The sequence below is a fragment of the Cryptomeria japonica genome, chromosome 9 (assembly GCF_030272615.1).
Source record: "Cryptomeria japonica chromosome 9, Sugi_1.0, whole genome shotgun sequence".
Lineage (NCBI taxonomy): Eukaryota > Viridiplantae > Streptophyta > Pinopsida > Cupressales > Cupressaceae > Cryptomeria > Cryptomeria japonica.
The window spans coordinates 427,924,327-427,940,386 of record NC_081413.1 but is presented as its reverse complement, the minus strand read 5'-3'; the positions used below and the strand labels follow the sequence as shown (position 1 = coordinate 427,940,386).

Here is a 16,060-nt window from a genome sequence, read left to right as displayed (position 1 = left end):
ACAGAGGATTGTGACATAAGGAAGGAAGCTCTCGAGCATTTCAATACTCTGCTGGGTGATGCAGATATCCTGGATTTCAGCAAGCAAAACACTCTTTTACAAGCTATCCCTCCTATCCTGTCGGAAGCTGACAACCACCTTTTATCCCGCATCCCCTCTAATCTGGAAATCAGAAAGGCGGTGTTCTCCTTCCAGGGTGATAAATCCCCTGGTCTGGATGACTTCCCCATGTTTTTTTTCCAAAATTTCTGGCACATAGTGGAGGCTGACATATGCAATGGTGTTAAGGAATTCTTTGGCTCTAGAAGACTCCTAAAGGAACTGAACACTACCTTCATTGTCCTAATCCCAAAGATCCCCAGAGCTGAATCTCTTAACAAGTTTAGACCCATCAGCTTGTGTAACTCTGTCTACAAGATCTTATCTAAGGTTCTGACTTCCAGGTTATTGGAAATTCTTCCAAGGATTATATTTGTCTAGCAGAATGGCTTTGTCCCCGGAAGATAGATTTTGGACTCCATCATTTCCGTTCATGAAAACATCCACTCCCTGAAAGTGGCGAATAACCAAGGATTCTTCTTAAAGTTAGACATGGCTAAAGCTTTTGATAGAGTGAATTGGCAGTTTCTCCTTAGGATCATGAAAGCGTTTGGTTTTGGGGACAAAGTTATTCAGCTCTGCTCTCAACTTATGGAAACTTCCTCCTATGTTGTTATTGTCAATGGCTCCCCATCCAGTTTCTTCAAAAACTCTAGAGGTCTCAGATAGGGGGACTCCATATCCCCTATCCTGTTCACTATTCTTGCTGAATGCCTGGGAAGTTTCATCCTTAAAAATGTGGAAGATGGCAATCTTAAGGGCCTGAAACCTTCTTCCAATGTTGTCTGTTCTCATAAACAATTTGTTGATGACTCTATCACCATGGGGTAAGCCACCATCATGGAAGCTAAAAATATGAAGATTATTCTGAACACCTATGAATCTGCCTCTGGCCAAAAAATCAACCAGGATAAAAGCTCTCTATTTTTCATCAATACCCCGACTCAAAGGCAAATAAGGATTGGCAGGATTCTAGGCTGCAACATCGCTGAGTTTCCCTCTACCTATTTGGGGCTTCCTCTATGTCTCAAGCCTGAGGATTCCTTCTGGAACAAGCAAATTGATAGAATCAACTTGAAACGTCTTGGCTGGAAAGGGGCTGTCCTTAGTCAAGCAGGAAAAATCACTCTGCTCAAAGCCACTCTCCAAAATCTTCCTGTGTATGCTCTTAGCTTGTTCAAAATCCCCTCAAAGTTTGCAGAAGCCATTGAAAAAATCCAAAAAAAGTTCCTTTGGTCGAGAGTGGAAGCTAAAAATAGAATTCCCCTTATTGCCTGGAATAAAATTTGCTCCCTTAAGGCCTCTGGTGGGCTAGGCTTAAGGAACATTGGTTCTATTAATAAAGCTTTACTAGCCAAACAAATATGGAGATTCAAAGGGGAAGAAAGAGAATGGAACTCTATCTGAAAAAACAAATATCTCTATATGCAACCTTCTCAGGAAGAATTCTTTGACAACTCTTTTAATGTTGAAGGATCTGCCATATGGAATGTTGTGCAATCAGCTAAAAGCTGGGCTACTGCTGGCAGAACTTGGAACCTTAGAGATGGGAGGAGAATAAGATTTTGGGAAGATAAATGGATCTTGGATAAACCTTTGGAGGAAATCCCAATCATTAAAGATTGGAAAGACTGATTCAAAAGCAGGTATGGAGAAATGGTAAGAGATTACTAGAGAAATGGGAAATGGATTGACTTTAGCCAGCATTGTCCGGGACTCAAGTTCCTTCAAATAGCTCTCTCAACCAAAATCCCTAGAGACAACAAAGATAACAAATTGATATGGAGGGAAACTTTGGATGGGAAATACTCTGTTTCCTCTGCTGTGGCTATTCATAGTGCCCCGGTGGAAGAAATTTCCATCTGGGCTAAAGTCTGGAACAAGAAGTTAGTTCCTAAGGTCAATATCTTCTTCTGGATTTTCATCCAAAATAAGGTATTAACCCTCGACAATCTTCACAAAAGAGGTATTATTTTTCCTAATAGTTGTTCTCTTTGCTGCAGGCAAGAAGAGACAGCTTGCCATATTCTCAATCAATGTACTTTTAGCCAGGATATCTGGAAAATCATCCTTTCCAGATGGAACCTGAGTTGGGTCTTCCCGAACTCTCTTGGTGACACTTGGCTTCAATGGCATTTCCCTAATTCTAATCCTAAAATTGTGGAGACCTGGAAACTTACTCTGTCGATTGTTATCTAGAATATCTGGAAAGAGCGCAACAACATGATTTTTAGGGATAAAAGGGCTTTTCCTGAAGTGGTTGCAGATAAAATCTTTAGGAGTATCTTTGAAAGCCTCTACTGCACTGATCGTGGACCTACTGCTAAAGATGATTTTAAAGATAGGTGGAACCTTTCTACCACTACCACTAGCAAGGAGACTGGAAGAGAAGGTCTAGTCTGGTGTTTTCCCCCGCAGGGATGGATTAAGGCTAACTTTGATGGGGCCTCTAAAGGGAATCCGGGTAAAGCTGGATATGGGGGCATTGTCAGGAATTTTGCTGGAAGTTGCCTTAAGGCAGTGGCTGGTCCTCTAGAGAATCAAACTAGCCATTTTGTTGAAGCCTCTGTAGCCTTGAATACCTTAATTATTGCCAAAAGTCTAAATTATGATAAAATATGGCTTGAGGGAGATTCACTCAATATCATAAAGTGCCTAAAGGGGGAATCAAAGCCTTCTTGGTCTATTGAAAATATCATCATGAAAGCTAGGGAGATCATTGCCAGTTTCAAAGAAATCATTATTCAACATGCCTTCAGAGAGAAAAACAACATGGCGGATTGCTTAGCGAATACTGGAGTTAACTCTGACTCCCAAATGATTTGGCATGAGAAGGATCTCAATTTAAATATCAAAGAGTTCATCAGAAAGGACCGTTATACGGGGAGAGAAGGACAATTTAACCATGACAAGTAAAAAGCATCATTTATGCCTTGCTAGAAAGGCCATCATTACTTGGCGCCGCGGCAGATCCTCTATTATCTCTAATAAAGTGTAGCACGCTTTGTGGGTTACCCAGTTCGAAAACTTGAGCAACATCGGAAAAGGAGGTGATAACTAGCAAAGAAACAGAGCAAACAACCCATATCCGAAGATGGGAGGAGACCTAAGGGGGGAAGAACCAGACAATATGTCAACCTGGAAAGCGATGCCTAAAGTCTGGGCAAAATTGGAGAAGGGCTCTCTTACCAGCTTCATGGAGAAACTTGAGGACTATGACAAAGGTAGGGTTAACTTAGCCATTTCCAAGATTTTCGAAAACTGGGCTAGTGGCTCTTTTAAACTTTATGGAGTTAAGTTTAAGTTGGACGCTGGGCTCATTTCCACTGTGACCGGAATGCCCCACTCTAGGCTTAATTTCTTTCGAGACTTTAAGGTCTCCAACAACACGGTTAACCTGTTCCCGTGAAAAGAGAAAGAGAGAGCTAAAATTGGCAAGGCTACTAGGGGCTACTACGAAGCTGCAAACATCAAGAAGTTGTGGGGCTGGGTTCTGAACGCAATTATGGAGTACATCACGGTTGAAGGTCGTTTTTCCAGGGCCCACACCTACCACTTCGTGCTCTTAAACCATTTCAGACATGACAAAAAGGTGTCCCTGCCATACTACCTCTTTCGGTCCCTCTCCAGGTCCCTCAACAAACACAGGACTAACCCTTCCAGCCCACAAAGACTCTAAGAAGGACCTGATTGAGGATAGGGATAGCGAGGTCAAGGAAAGTGCTAGTAAAGGGCTTATCCTGGATAACCTCAAGAAGCTCTCTGAGGCCAGAATGGATTTCGATAGATGGACCTACGAGACCCTAAAAAACCTGGATAAGAAAGGGATTAAAATGGATGAAAAGAGGGAGGATGAAAATAGAGAGCAAATTAATTGGAAGCAGGAAATGGAGAACAAGGTAAAATCGTTGGAAGAGGGAAAAGAAGCGATGAAAAATCTGATGGGAGTTATCCCAAGTATCCTCTCTGTTGTCATCAAAAACCTGGAGGACATCGCCAAGGTCGTAGATCACACCTGCACTCCTAAACCGATTGTGGATCTTGACCTGGAAGAAGAGACCATCCAGACTAAAAGTGGTGATGCCAATCCGGTCGGTGGTACTGCAAAGAGAACCAGGGCCAGTATCAAGAAAGTTGTGGCTGCCTCAGCAAAGGATCCCCCCAACTTCAAAGACAACATCAAAGAGTTGTATGATATCAGCAACACCCTGGCTAAAGCCCTGAAAAAAATCTAAATGTTGGAAGGCCTGGTGGCTTTTTGGGGCTTTTTTGGGTTTTTTTTGGTTTCCGCTGGTTTTTGGTGGTTTCTGTTCTTTTCTGTTTCTCGTAGCTTTGTTGTTTAAGTTCTGCTTGTAAAGGGTTTCGGGGCCCCTTCAAAACCTGCTTTTCCTTAATCAGAAACAATATCTAATATATTTCCAATATCACAAGTATTTGAAATCTCATAGGACTGACAATATAGATGTATATTTTCTTAAGCCATGATTCCTACACATACATACATTCATCCAACTCAACCATATTACCCTTCCTTGGTTCCCATGATAGTTCATCCATCAAGTTTATTGTACTTAAGAGTTCAAAAATCATCATATAGTCATAATATTGATATGATGCAAGAATATGACATAAACATTGATAAGGCTTCAAGTGGCATTCCACTTCACTATGGTTCAATGCTATTGAGTAACATAATAATATAGGACATCATCCTATTAAAGCCAAACAAATTTCTTTTTGATTCCCCAAAGACATGTCTAATGTTTACAAATTGCATCAAGCATGATCAATGTTTGTGTCACACTCGAGGTAATTGGAATAGTATGCTCCTTGTATTTTCATATAAGATATTCACTCCTTTATATTAGTGGTAATAATATTCTTAATGTTCTAGTTTCATTTTCCTAATTGTGTAACCCATTGTTCCTATAATAGATTGGTTCTTAGATTGGATAATTTTGCACTTGATTTATAATTAAAAGCTAGTAATTGTAGATATCAATATGTTAGGATACCCACCATATCATAAATTTTTTTTTATTATATAATTACCGAATGTAGAGAACTTAGGTCTAAAACTCATCTAGTAATCTTATACTTGGATTTACTAAACAAAATGCCATATCATATACCATTGTCATAGTCTTTGAAACTATTGTCTTCAAAATAAGCAAGTCATGTATACTATAGTGTGTTATTCAATTATATAGAAGCATACATCAAGAATTATAAACTTCCTTTAAGTGTGATTACTACCAACGCCATGCTCAAGATAGGTGGAGACACTATTTAGGTTAAGTCTTCACGTAAATATATACCCATGATAATAATAATAATAATAATAATACTCTATACTTCTAATTTTAATTACTGATAGTTCAAATCAATTTATATCACCATAACTCATGATTAGGTCCTACTAGATAAGGTTTAATAAACCATAATTGCAGAGATTAATAATCGACACCATGTTCAATTTTTCATGTATCATGGTTTTACTAAATTAAGAAAACGTTGATATCAACCTTAGGAAAGATGAATAATAGCTATTGGGATTGATATTATTTATAAGATAAGGGTAACATAATCCTGAATAACATTTTAGTTAAGGTTAAGCCCACTAGGATCTCTTCACAACATGCCGATCTAATTTCATGGCAAAGGTTAAGGTCCAAGCTTCTTCTTCACCATGGAGTAATAACATAATTATTTTATACATCTTAAGCCACTATTGGCTATAATATTTTGAGTTGATTATAACCCAATATACTTAGTACCCCATATTATCAAAAATGGTTACCAATAAAGAATTTATTAAGATTATGCCATGCATGAGTATGGCTTCAAGGCCAAGATCCTTAATTGACGTATTTTCTTTACAATCTATAAGTATTTAAACTTTAAAGAGAACATACATGGGGTAACTTTTGTGAGGATTAAAAATCCTACTTCTCCCCTTCTCCTACCAATTAATAGGTTCCATAACAAATTGATTAGTTATTGTCAAAACAAGTAACATTTGTAAATGGTACTCATTAGGAAGAGGATTACAACACCTAAACATTATAATCCCCGTCGTTCTGTGAGATTGGCCTCCAAACCCCCTGAGAAATCCTCAAGGGACCCCTCCTCATCCCATGAAACTGGGAATTTCATCCCTTCTAACAATGTGGCCCCGTTTCAATCCACCTCGACCCCCCACTCTGTCAACTCCACCCATCCTTCTGAGAGTCCTAAGAATTACATGAGTCTGGATGTCGGTCCCAAATCCCATACCAACTCTTCATCCCCTACTCTCAGGTTTGATAAGATGATGGTGGTGGAGGAAGTGAGCAGCATAAATGAGGAAGAAGACTACAAACTGGCGGACTTGGGTAAGAAAGTGGAGGGTATGTTTGAAAACTTGCAGGAAATCACCAGCAGAACGGAGGCCATTGAGAACAAGTTGCAGGACGTTTCTAGGTTTGCTCTGAATGTTATGCACTTCTCGGCGACCACTCTGTGTCTTCTGCAGGAAAGCACAATCAAAGGTAAAGGAAAGGAGGACAAAGACTACAGGGACCTCTTCAAATTCCTCACCAAGGAATGGGCTAGGAAGCTCCTCCCCAAAAGGAGCCATGGAAAAAAGAAATAGCTGTTTTCTGTGGTTTGGGTTTCTGGATTTTTGATTGGCTCTAATGGCCTATCGGCTTATAGTTTTAATTTCTGGTTATGCTTGAACTTAATTATCTTTTGCTCTGCTGACAGTTGACTTGCCACTGTTTTTCTTTTTCCTGTACCTGGATCAGCCCCTTGTTTTGGCTGCTTTTAATATCAAAAACACCTGAACATTATACATATCTTATAGCTAAAATGAGACCTTGGAAATTATCCTTTATTTTAAATCTTGAAAATCCTTAAATAAAAACAAGAAGAGTAAATATTCCGAACTCAATACTACATGAAAGATATTATACTTAGCTTTGGGGAGAGTTGAAGATATTTCTGATTCTGGTGCCAAATCTACAGTCCTTTCCCCTGGTGCTTGTATTGCTATTTTCCTTATTCTAATGCCACTTTTACCCCTGGAATTTCATCTTCTTGCACTCTTGTAACTTCTGGTCCAAAATTTCCTTTCCCTGTGTCATGGAAGAATCCATCTACACCTTATACATCGATGGATTTCCATACCTTGTTCCAATGTTCTAAGGGTGGCTCAGGTAGGGAGAATGCTTGCACCGGTTGTCGATTCTGGCACTAGCTCTACATCTACCGATTGCATTTGCTTGATGATTTGAAAAGCCTTTTTCAACAAATATATTTTGTGCGTATACTGCAATCATTGCATTCCGCGAGACACCATTTTTCTGTAGACATTATATCAAACAATTCACATGCTTTGTTTGTGCTTCCACATTCTACACACTATTCTACCAGAACAATTGTAACTTTGGCATTTGCCAAATCTATTCTACACACTCTCTTATTTATGTTTTGACTGATATGCATCGCCTGTCCACAAGTTCTCATTATGGTGGCACAAGAGAGGACATAATATTTGGTTGTGGTTTTTGGACTTACACTGTAAAACTTGCCCTTCTATTACACAAAATTCTCATTCATGCCTCCAAACAACTACAACCCACCCCCGGCCTGCATCTTGCACTCTTCTCCTCCTATTGACTTCTTTTCTACATTCCTCCTCTGTTGCTCACATTTTCTCCTCCTCAAGTTCTTACTACTTCTCCTTCCTCTATGCTTTGATAGTTTTCTATTCCCTGTTCCCAAGCTCCCGTTGTCACATACACAGGGAGAACATAGGCATCAAATTTTTAGTTGGGCTTTGCACCTACTAGCCATCTTTACTTCAAAGTTTTTTCCACACGAATTTCTCCATGATAGATCCTCACAACCTTATATTCACCTGCTCATGTTTGCTCCCAGCAGTCTCTGTTGCAGTCACCCATTTTTGCTGAAATTAGCTGGGCTACAGTTTCTGCTTAGAAAGATCTAGGCACCCCCTTTCTTCTTGCATAGGTACTTCCCCCAAAACAATCTGTTTTTGGATAGTCGTGGGTATTTTCCTGCCTTGAAGACTCATCGCATTGGGTTGCCATGCTTCTTGATGGCCACGGCTATTCTGGTTCCAAAACAGATCTTTCGTACAGCGTGATAGTGACGTGTTAGTCAATCGCAATCGTTTATTGCAAAATCGAAGGTGTAAAACGCATGATTAACACGCGTGTTAGTCAATCCGTACTGTCGTTTTGGAGCTAGAATAGACACGTCCCCTCTCGATGGCGTAATCTGTACTTTTTAACATTTCATCCATTTAGTGCTTATTCAAATGGGACCATACAATAGAAATATATAGATATAAAATGATAAAGATAAATAATTAATAAAATCTAAAAACTAATATTATTGACAATTGATATAATTTTTTTTTATGTTGAAAGGAAAAATTTATGGGAAAAATTTATGACCCCACCCCAAATACATCTCTTAGGCTATAATCCCATAGAGGACTTCATGATCTATTTTTGAGGAGTGAGGGTCTATTTTTGAGGAGTGAGAGGGTCCCATAAAGCAAACAACAATTGCTACATGATTAGTTAGAATCTTTTCATCAATAGTAATAAACTCTATTTATTACTTTGAAAATTTAAAGAGGTGCAATTGGTGGGGCTAGAATTTGCCCCACTAATCCTACCAATTGATTTTTTTATTATTTTATATTTAAACTTACAAATTTCATAAAACCATCCACTTTAAAATAATCCTAAAATTTAAAAGATTTCCTTTTATAAAAGATTAGATTTTAATTAATTTTATTTTTTTAATCTCATAAGATCCCTTCTTCATAAAAAATAGTTCCTTAAAACTTTTGAATATACTGCAATGCCCTCTGTATCCTCTATTCCCGACCCAGCTTATTTATTTTCTCATCCCAAAAATAAAAACAATTGATCATTGTTTTTTTGATTCCCCAGATGAACAAAAACTATTTCTTAAAAAGGTTGAGCAACAAACAGACATAGATGGAGCATTCAAAGACATATCATTTTGTATTGGATTCTCTGTTTATTGTTTTTTTAAAGTTGACCTCTTGACTTGTGAATCAATTTCCCTCCCTTAAGGAATCAATCACTCTATTGTTATTGTTCTTAATTGTGGTTCTTCCTTTCAAATCAAATTTAAGCAAATTGATGATTAGTAAATCAATGGAAATTAGTTTCCAACGCTGTTGCAAGCGTGAAAAAGTCTTGGTTTTAGATGAGTTATCACTCAAATAAAAAATCTAAATGAAATTTTTTATATCTATTGTTTGTTTTTCATCTAGTTTTTTTCTTGGGTTTAAAATTTTTGTAGTTTATTTATGTAAAATTATTATTGAATCAAAGAATTTATTTCAATTGATTGAGCATAATTGATAAGCATGATAGTATGATTTTTATTAAACATGTCCATCAAAGTTCAAACTTCTGAATGTATGATATATGAAACTAGACAAGAATGGTGTCATGATCAGTTTTTACAGAATAGACACCCCTCATCTTTGACCCCCAGTCGAAAAGGCACGACTGTTGAGTTCATGCTCCTGTATTGAAAAGCATAATGAAATCAGATATGCCAGTTGAAATTTAATGTCTAAAAATAATGGTGCCAACACATTTGACTTGAAATAAATTTATTTTTATGTTTAGAAATGATCCTTATTATTCTCATCTATCTCTATAAATCATGGTCTGTCTAGTGGAAGCTACAGCTCATACATTTTTTTTTAACATGGACATTATTTCATTTGGAGGTTAGGAAGACGAGAATAAGATTGGAAATGGATTTGAGAGAAGTGTATTTTCTACAACCACCTCATCATCAACAATGTTACGTTTCTTGATTAATCATGTATCTATATTCAAATCTTAGATGTATGATTTAAGAGATAAGACTGAATAAATATTCATGCACCTATATTGATGGTAAAGCAAACTCCTAAATGACAGTTGACAAATTCAATGTTTAAAAATAATGGTGCCAACTCATTTGAGTTAGAATAAATTTATTTTTAACTTCTATGATTAAAAACAATCTTGGTAACCTTTATAAATCATGGTCTGCCCGGTGGAAGCTGCATCTCATCCATTTTTCCCAACATGGACAGTATTTCATTTGGAGGTTGGGAAGAAGAGAATGAGATTGGAAATGGATTTGAGAGAAGTGCATCCTCTGCAACCACCTCATCATCAGCAATGCGTGCCTACGATGTATTCATTAACCATCGTGGAATTGATACTAAACGCACAATTGCCAGCACCATCTACCATACACTGGATTGCATGGGACTAAGAGTTTTTCTGGATAAAGAAGAGCTTCAGTTGGGGGATTTCTTACCAGCGACCATAAATTATGCAATGCGTAGTGCTTCACTTCATATCGCCATATTTTCCAAGAAGTATGCACAATCCCCCTGGTGTTTGGCCGAGCTGTCCTTCATGCTCAAAACTGGCACCAAAATTATTCCTATTTTCTATGATGTTCAGCCTCGTGACCTCAGATGGGTTGGGAGAGGAGGCTCAATCTATGCTAGCTCATTCGCACAACATGAAAAAAGTGGCAGATACAGCTCCCTTCAGCTCGATCAGTGGAAGAGTGCTCTGCATAATGTCTCATTCTATTGTGGGTGGGAGCTCAACAAGCTTAATAAGTAAGTATCAGGAATTTCATTTCTCGCATTTGTGTATCTAGATTACCTCTATGATCAGTGTTTTTTGAGAAAATCCTGGTTACTGGAGTTTGACTCATTTTGTTCTAAATGTTTAGTGATGAGGGAAGACTGTTGAAGAATATCGTGAATGTTGTATTGGAAGTGGTTAAAAACGTCCCATTAGAGGTGGCAAAACATCCAGTTGGTTTGGATGAAACTGTAGCAGACTTTGAGGAGGCTGCATTTAAATCCGTTGAGTGTACGGAGAATGTCAAAATTGTGGGGATTGTGGGCATGGGCGGGTGTGGTAAAACTACTCTAGCCAAAGATTTGTATAATAGGAAAATCTCGTCCTTCCAGGGGTCCAGTTTTCTTTTTGATGTGAGAGATGCTGCAGCCAAAAACATGCTGCATAAGTTGCAGAAAAAACTGCTGGAGGACCTGCTGCATGTCACAGGTTTGACATTTGACAGTATCAGTCAAGGCAAGGGAGTACTGGCATATCGCCTAAGATTCATTCGTGTGCTTATTGTTTTGGATGACATTGATCATATGGACCAAATAGATGCTCTGTTGCCAGCAAAGGACAACCTTGGAGCAGGCAGCTTGATTATTGTCACTACAAGGGACATGGAAGTTCTTACTTGCTCCAGCATAAAATCTATCTATAAAATGGGAGGTTTGGATCGATCCAATGCAAGGCAGATTTTCTGCTGGCATGCCTTCTTACAGCCTTGCCCAACCCATGGTTTTGAAGATCTAGTTGAACAGTTCTTAAATGCTTGCAATGGGTTACCTTTGTCACTCAAGGTCCTTGGAGGACATCTCTATGGCAAGTCCAAGGTTTATTGGAAGTCTCAGTTGCAAAAGATCTCCAGAATACTGCCTGACAACATTAAACAGAAGCTGAGAGTAAGCTATGATGCACTGGATGAAGAAGAGCAGGAGATATTCTTGGATATAGCTTGCTTCTTTATTGGGGAAAAGAAAGGTTTGGCCATCACAATATGGGATGGATCAGGATGGAGTGGTCTGCACAGTCTAGAAACACTTGTGAATAAGTCTCTTGTGGAGCTTGATTATCGGAACCACATAAGAATGCACGACCATCTTCGTGACTTGGGAAGAGAGATTGCAACTAAACAAACACCCTGCCGTTTCTGGTTTCAGTTTCAGAAACAACCCAAGGTAAGCTTCAAGCTTCTTTTATTCCCAAGTCACATTCATGTGATAATAGGTTTGGCTTAAACAGCACATTCTTGTTTAGGTGGCTTATTTTAAATTACACTAGGTGGCTTATTTTAAATTACACTAATAGATGGGCTTTACTAAGAAAACCAATATGATTTTAAGAAAACCAATATGATTTCAATTGAGCCACCTGAACAAGTCAATATGTTTAAACCTGAACCTTGTAATGCATCCAAAGCCTTCTATATTTCTTTTTGGCCAATTCAATCATTTTTTAAGTTTCATTATGTTCTTTATATCATTCAGGAAAGACTGCCTATTAGGGGGATAATGGCTGCAATCACTATATATGCTGATTTTGAAGAGTATCCTCATTGTATGTCACACTACACACCACCTTTCCAAGATTGTATGAAGCTTCTAGTGGGCAACACAAGCAACACAACTTCTTCCCTTGGATTACAACTTCTTGTTGTTAAAGGCAATTATTTCAGCCAACAATTTGCTGAATTATCAAGAGACCTGCTTTGGCTTCGCTGGTTTGACTTCCAGCACACGAGGCTTCCATCCTGGCTTTCATTGAGAAATTTGAACGTTTTAGAGCTCCATGATGCTGGGGCCTTAGAAGATCTGTGGGAGCCCAATGGAGACGTATGTATCCTCCTTTACAACTCTTTTGGACAACATTTCCAATCATATTTTCTCCCTAACTGAAATTAAACTTCTACAGGCTCCTTTTCCTGAGCTGAGAGAGCTGATTATTACTTCCAGTCCAGACAAGTTTATATTGCAAAGCTTTCCAACATCAATAGGATCTCTGGAGCACTTGAAAAAGATGGCGTTACTTGGTGGTCTCAATTCCGGAGAGTTTAAGATTAGAGGACTCCCAGAAGAGTTCTCTAATCTCCAATCATTAGAGCATCTGGAGCTACGATATTGCACCATGCTGGCATCCCTACCCACCCATTTTGGGGATCTAACAAACCTGAGGCACGTAGATTTGTACTTTTGCAAGCAGTTGACCGCATTGCCTGTTTCTTTTAAGCAGCTAACCCAGCTACAATATCTTGATTTATCAGTTTGCCTGAATCTTACATTAAAAAATGACATTCTGGAAAACATTACAAAACTTGAGGTTTTGAAATTTACATTTTGCCAGAAATTACATGAGTTACCCCATAAATTAACTAATCAGGCTTATCTGAGAGAGCTCTATTTAGATGGTACTAGCATAAAGGAACTACCGGCAAACATTGATAAATTAAGTAAACTGGAAGTGCTAAAGGTAGGGAGTCCATTCCTGAGAAGCCTACCTATGTCTTTGGGAAACTTATCCTGCTTGACCAGACTCACAATTAATCATTGCCCCAAGTTGAAGTATCTACCCGAGTCTTTAGGACATCTAGGTCATTTAGAATATTTGAAACTAGGGTGGTCAGGTGTGAAGTATTTACGAGGAGGGGTTGGACAATTATCTAACCTTCAAACATTGGAGCTTATCAGCACCCCAATCAGAAATCTACCTCTTGCAAACCCACAAGTGCCCAATTTTAAGAAGTATAAAGTGTTGAACAAGGTTGATCCTTCAATTTGCAAGCTCACCAGACTTCGGCAGCTCAGAAAGATATCTCTATGGGCCACATGGGTGTCCAGGATATCAATTTCTGAAGAATGTTGTCCCAGCCTTGAAACTTTTTAAATAGTAGAAAATAAATACTTAGAGAAGATAATAACCCTTCCAATAACAGTCAAGTTCATGAGATTGAATGCATGTAATAAGCTGAAGAACATAAGCGGTATTGGTGGTCTCATAAACCTTGAGAAGCTGATGATATCCCGGTGTCCAGAGCTAGATGAACTGCCGAGTTTTGAGAATTTGAATTCCTTAAAAGAACTTGATATTGAAGTTTCAAGCCAAGTTAGCATTATCCAGGGTTTTGAACATTTGAGATCACTGGAGATGTTGACCCTAAACACCTTCTGGAACCAACCGGGCATAAGAAGTTTGGAGGGTACGGACAGGTTGAAAAGGCTACAGCTTGTAGCAAATACAAGATCAGCTCTTGAAACTTGTATTGGAACTATACAGGTACAGATAGTAGAAGTTATTAGACATAGATTTACTAATCTGATGCAAAACTGCCTAATTTACTGAATTTTGCTATGTGCAGAGATGGCCCTGCGAAATGACAATAGCTGGAAGGGCAGTCCGAAATGTGGATTCCATTGTAAACTCTCTTGCGTTCCCCAACCTTAATGTGGTTGACAAGTTGACTCTAGTTGAGGATGCTTCAATGGTTCAGGATGGGTGGTGGATGTTACAATTTCCAGAGACCTGTTTACGGAATGCAACTGCTATCATCATATTTTTTGTTGTCCACTGTTATCAAGATACATCCTTTTTGGTATCTGTCCGTAGAGAGTTAGATGGATTGAGTGGCTCGAGCTGCAGTTCTATGCGATTGAGACAGGGGAAATGGTTATACATAGGTGTGTTTGCAGAAGGTTCTTTGCTTATGGAAGATTTAAAGAATTCATTTGTTGACGCCATAGAAGTTGACCATCAGCCAGAAAAATATGTGATAGAGAAAGGAATGGCAGTCATAATGAGTAAAGGGAAGGAGTGTAAAAGAGTACACGCTTTTTATCAAATTTTGGCATTGTTGGAGCATTGCCATTAACCTTACAATGTATCAAAAGTACGGAGGATACTGGAAAATGACCTATAATTATCATAAGGGAGAAGAAATTAAAGTTTCAAAAGAATTTTTCATCAATTTGTGGAAACTATAGAAGGTTGGTCATTATGTTTATATGAGCAATGGGTGAATATTACTTCTATAAAAAAAATTCCTCTGTATTGCTGAAAGCTGTTTAACTTTTTATAAATCAGTTAAGAATCAAATATAAGAGCTCTTATTTGCCGCTGGGTACTCTACCATTCAGTTATCAACTCTTTGAGAGCAGTCCCATCTATGATTTGAATGTGACCCATTTTTGAACCCCAAAAAATTTAACCTTGCAGAAAATTGAACTTGGATCAAGATGTCCTATCACGATTGAATCAGTAAACTCTCATGCATTATATGTATTCAACATGTAACATATTCTTTTAATAGATAAACAAAATTTGATAAATCTCCATCCCTGCCCAGATTTAAAACATCCTTGAATCCGGTTATATGGATCATCCCAGTAGGTCAGCTGTTATACAGCTGTCACACAAACGTATACAAAAGACATATGCAAGATGTTTGCATGAATCTGTGAGAACTATACGAAGCTGAAACTACAAAGTCAAAATGGCAAAATGGGTAAAGTTGTAAACTAAAACGGTGAGAATCAAACCTTAGCAACATTATAACCGCAGAAACTGGCATAGATCAATTAGTAATGAAGTTGAAATTTGGATGTGTAAAGGCCTTCAAACAACTTCACAAACTGTCACTGTTATGAAACAGAAGAAGACTAATAGATATGCCCGAGTGATGCCCCAAACTGTCACTAACCTGAAGCTGAACAAGACACAAATATATCCCCAAGTAGCGCATCCTAGATAATCCTCCATGCAAAACGGGGCTCAAACAGAGACATTTTAATGTTAGGAGCATGGATGTCCATTACAAGAATTTGAAATCGATAATTCTGCCAGCACTGATTCGGTTTCATCCATTACACATAATGCATATACCCATCCAATGTATACTCATTACAAGTTAAAACAATCAAGAGCATAATAAAATACTATATGCATTTGTTCTGCACCTCTGTGAATCCCCCAGCAAGTAGAACGCAGGAAAGCAAGAGCAGCAAACTGATTTTTCAATTCAGGTGTGGGACTCAAACAGTCCATAATAGACCATAAACTATAGCCAGTCCACTTAGAGAAGCGCACAAACTTAAAAATATAAATTGGTAAGCCAACTTACATCCAAAGAATCCCAAATGCAAAAAGTCACTAGTACATCTAGAGTGGACATGAATGCAACTGCCCGAAAACTGCAGCAAAAAGTATAACCATTCTACAAAACTTTGTTAGCTGAAAAAATCAATTCATATGATTTTGATTCTCTGTGAGCAGCA

General features: G+C 38.3%; 1 protein-coding gene across 1 annotated transcript; it reads left to right on the top strand.

The window, feature by feature from the left end:
* Positions 1-10,235: 10,235 nt before the first annotated feature.
* Positions 10,236-14,767, top strand: LOC131077843 (disease resistance protein Roq1-like). Its single transcript, XM_058015418.2, has 3 exons — positions 10,236-10,786; positions 10,903-11,974; positions 14,149-14,767. Exons 1-3 carry the CDS (start codon positions 10,236-10,238, stop codon positions 14,656-14,658), a joined length of 2,133 nt encoding a protein of 710 aa, XP_057871401.2. The 3' UTR covers positions 14,659-14,767.
* The last annotated feature ends 1,293 nt before the right edge of the window (positions 14,768-16,060 follow it).

Coding starts and splice junctions, on each gene's coding strand:
- LOC131077843 (XM_058015418.2), top strand. CDS start 10,236: ATGGACAGTATTTCATTTGGAGGTTGGGAAGAAGAGAATGAGATTGGA. Junction 10,787..10,902: donor GAGCTCAACAAGCTTAATAA/GTAAGTATCAGG, acceptor CTAAATGTTTAG/TGATGAGGGAAGACTGTTGA. Junction 11,975..14,148: donor AGTTTCAGAAACAACCCAAG/GTAAGCTTCAAG, acceptor TGCTATGTGCAG/AGATGGCCCTGCGAAATGAC.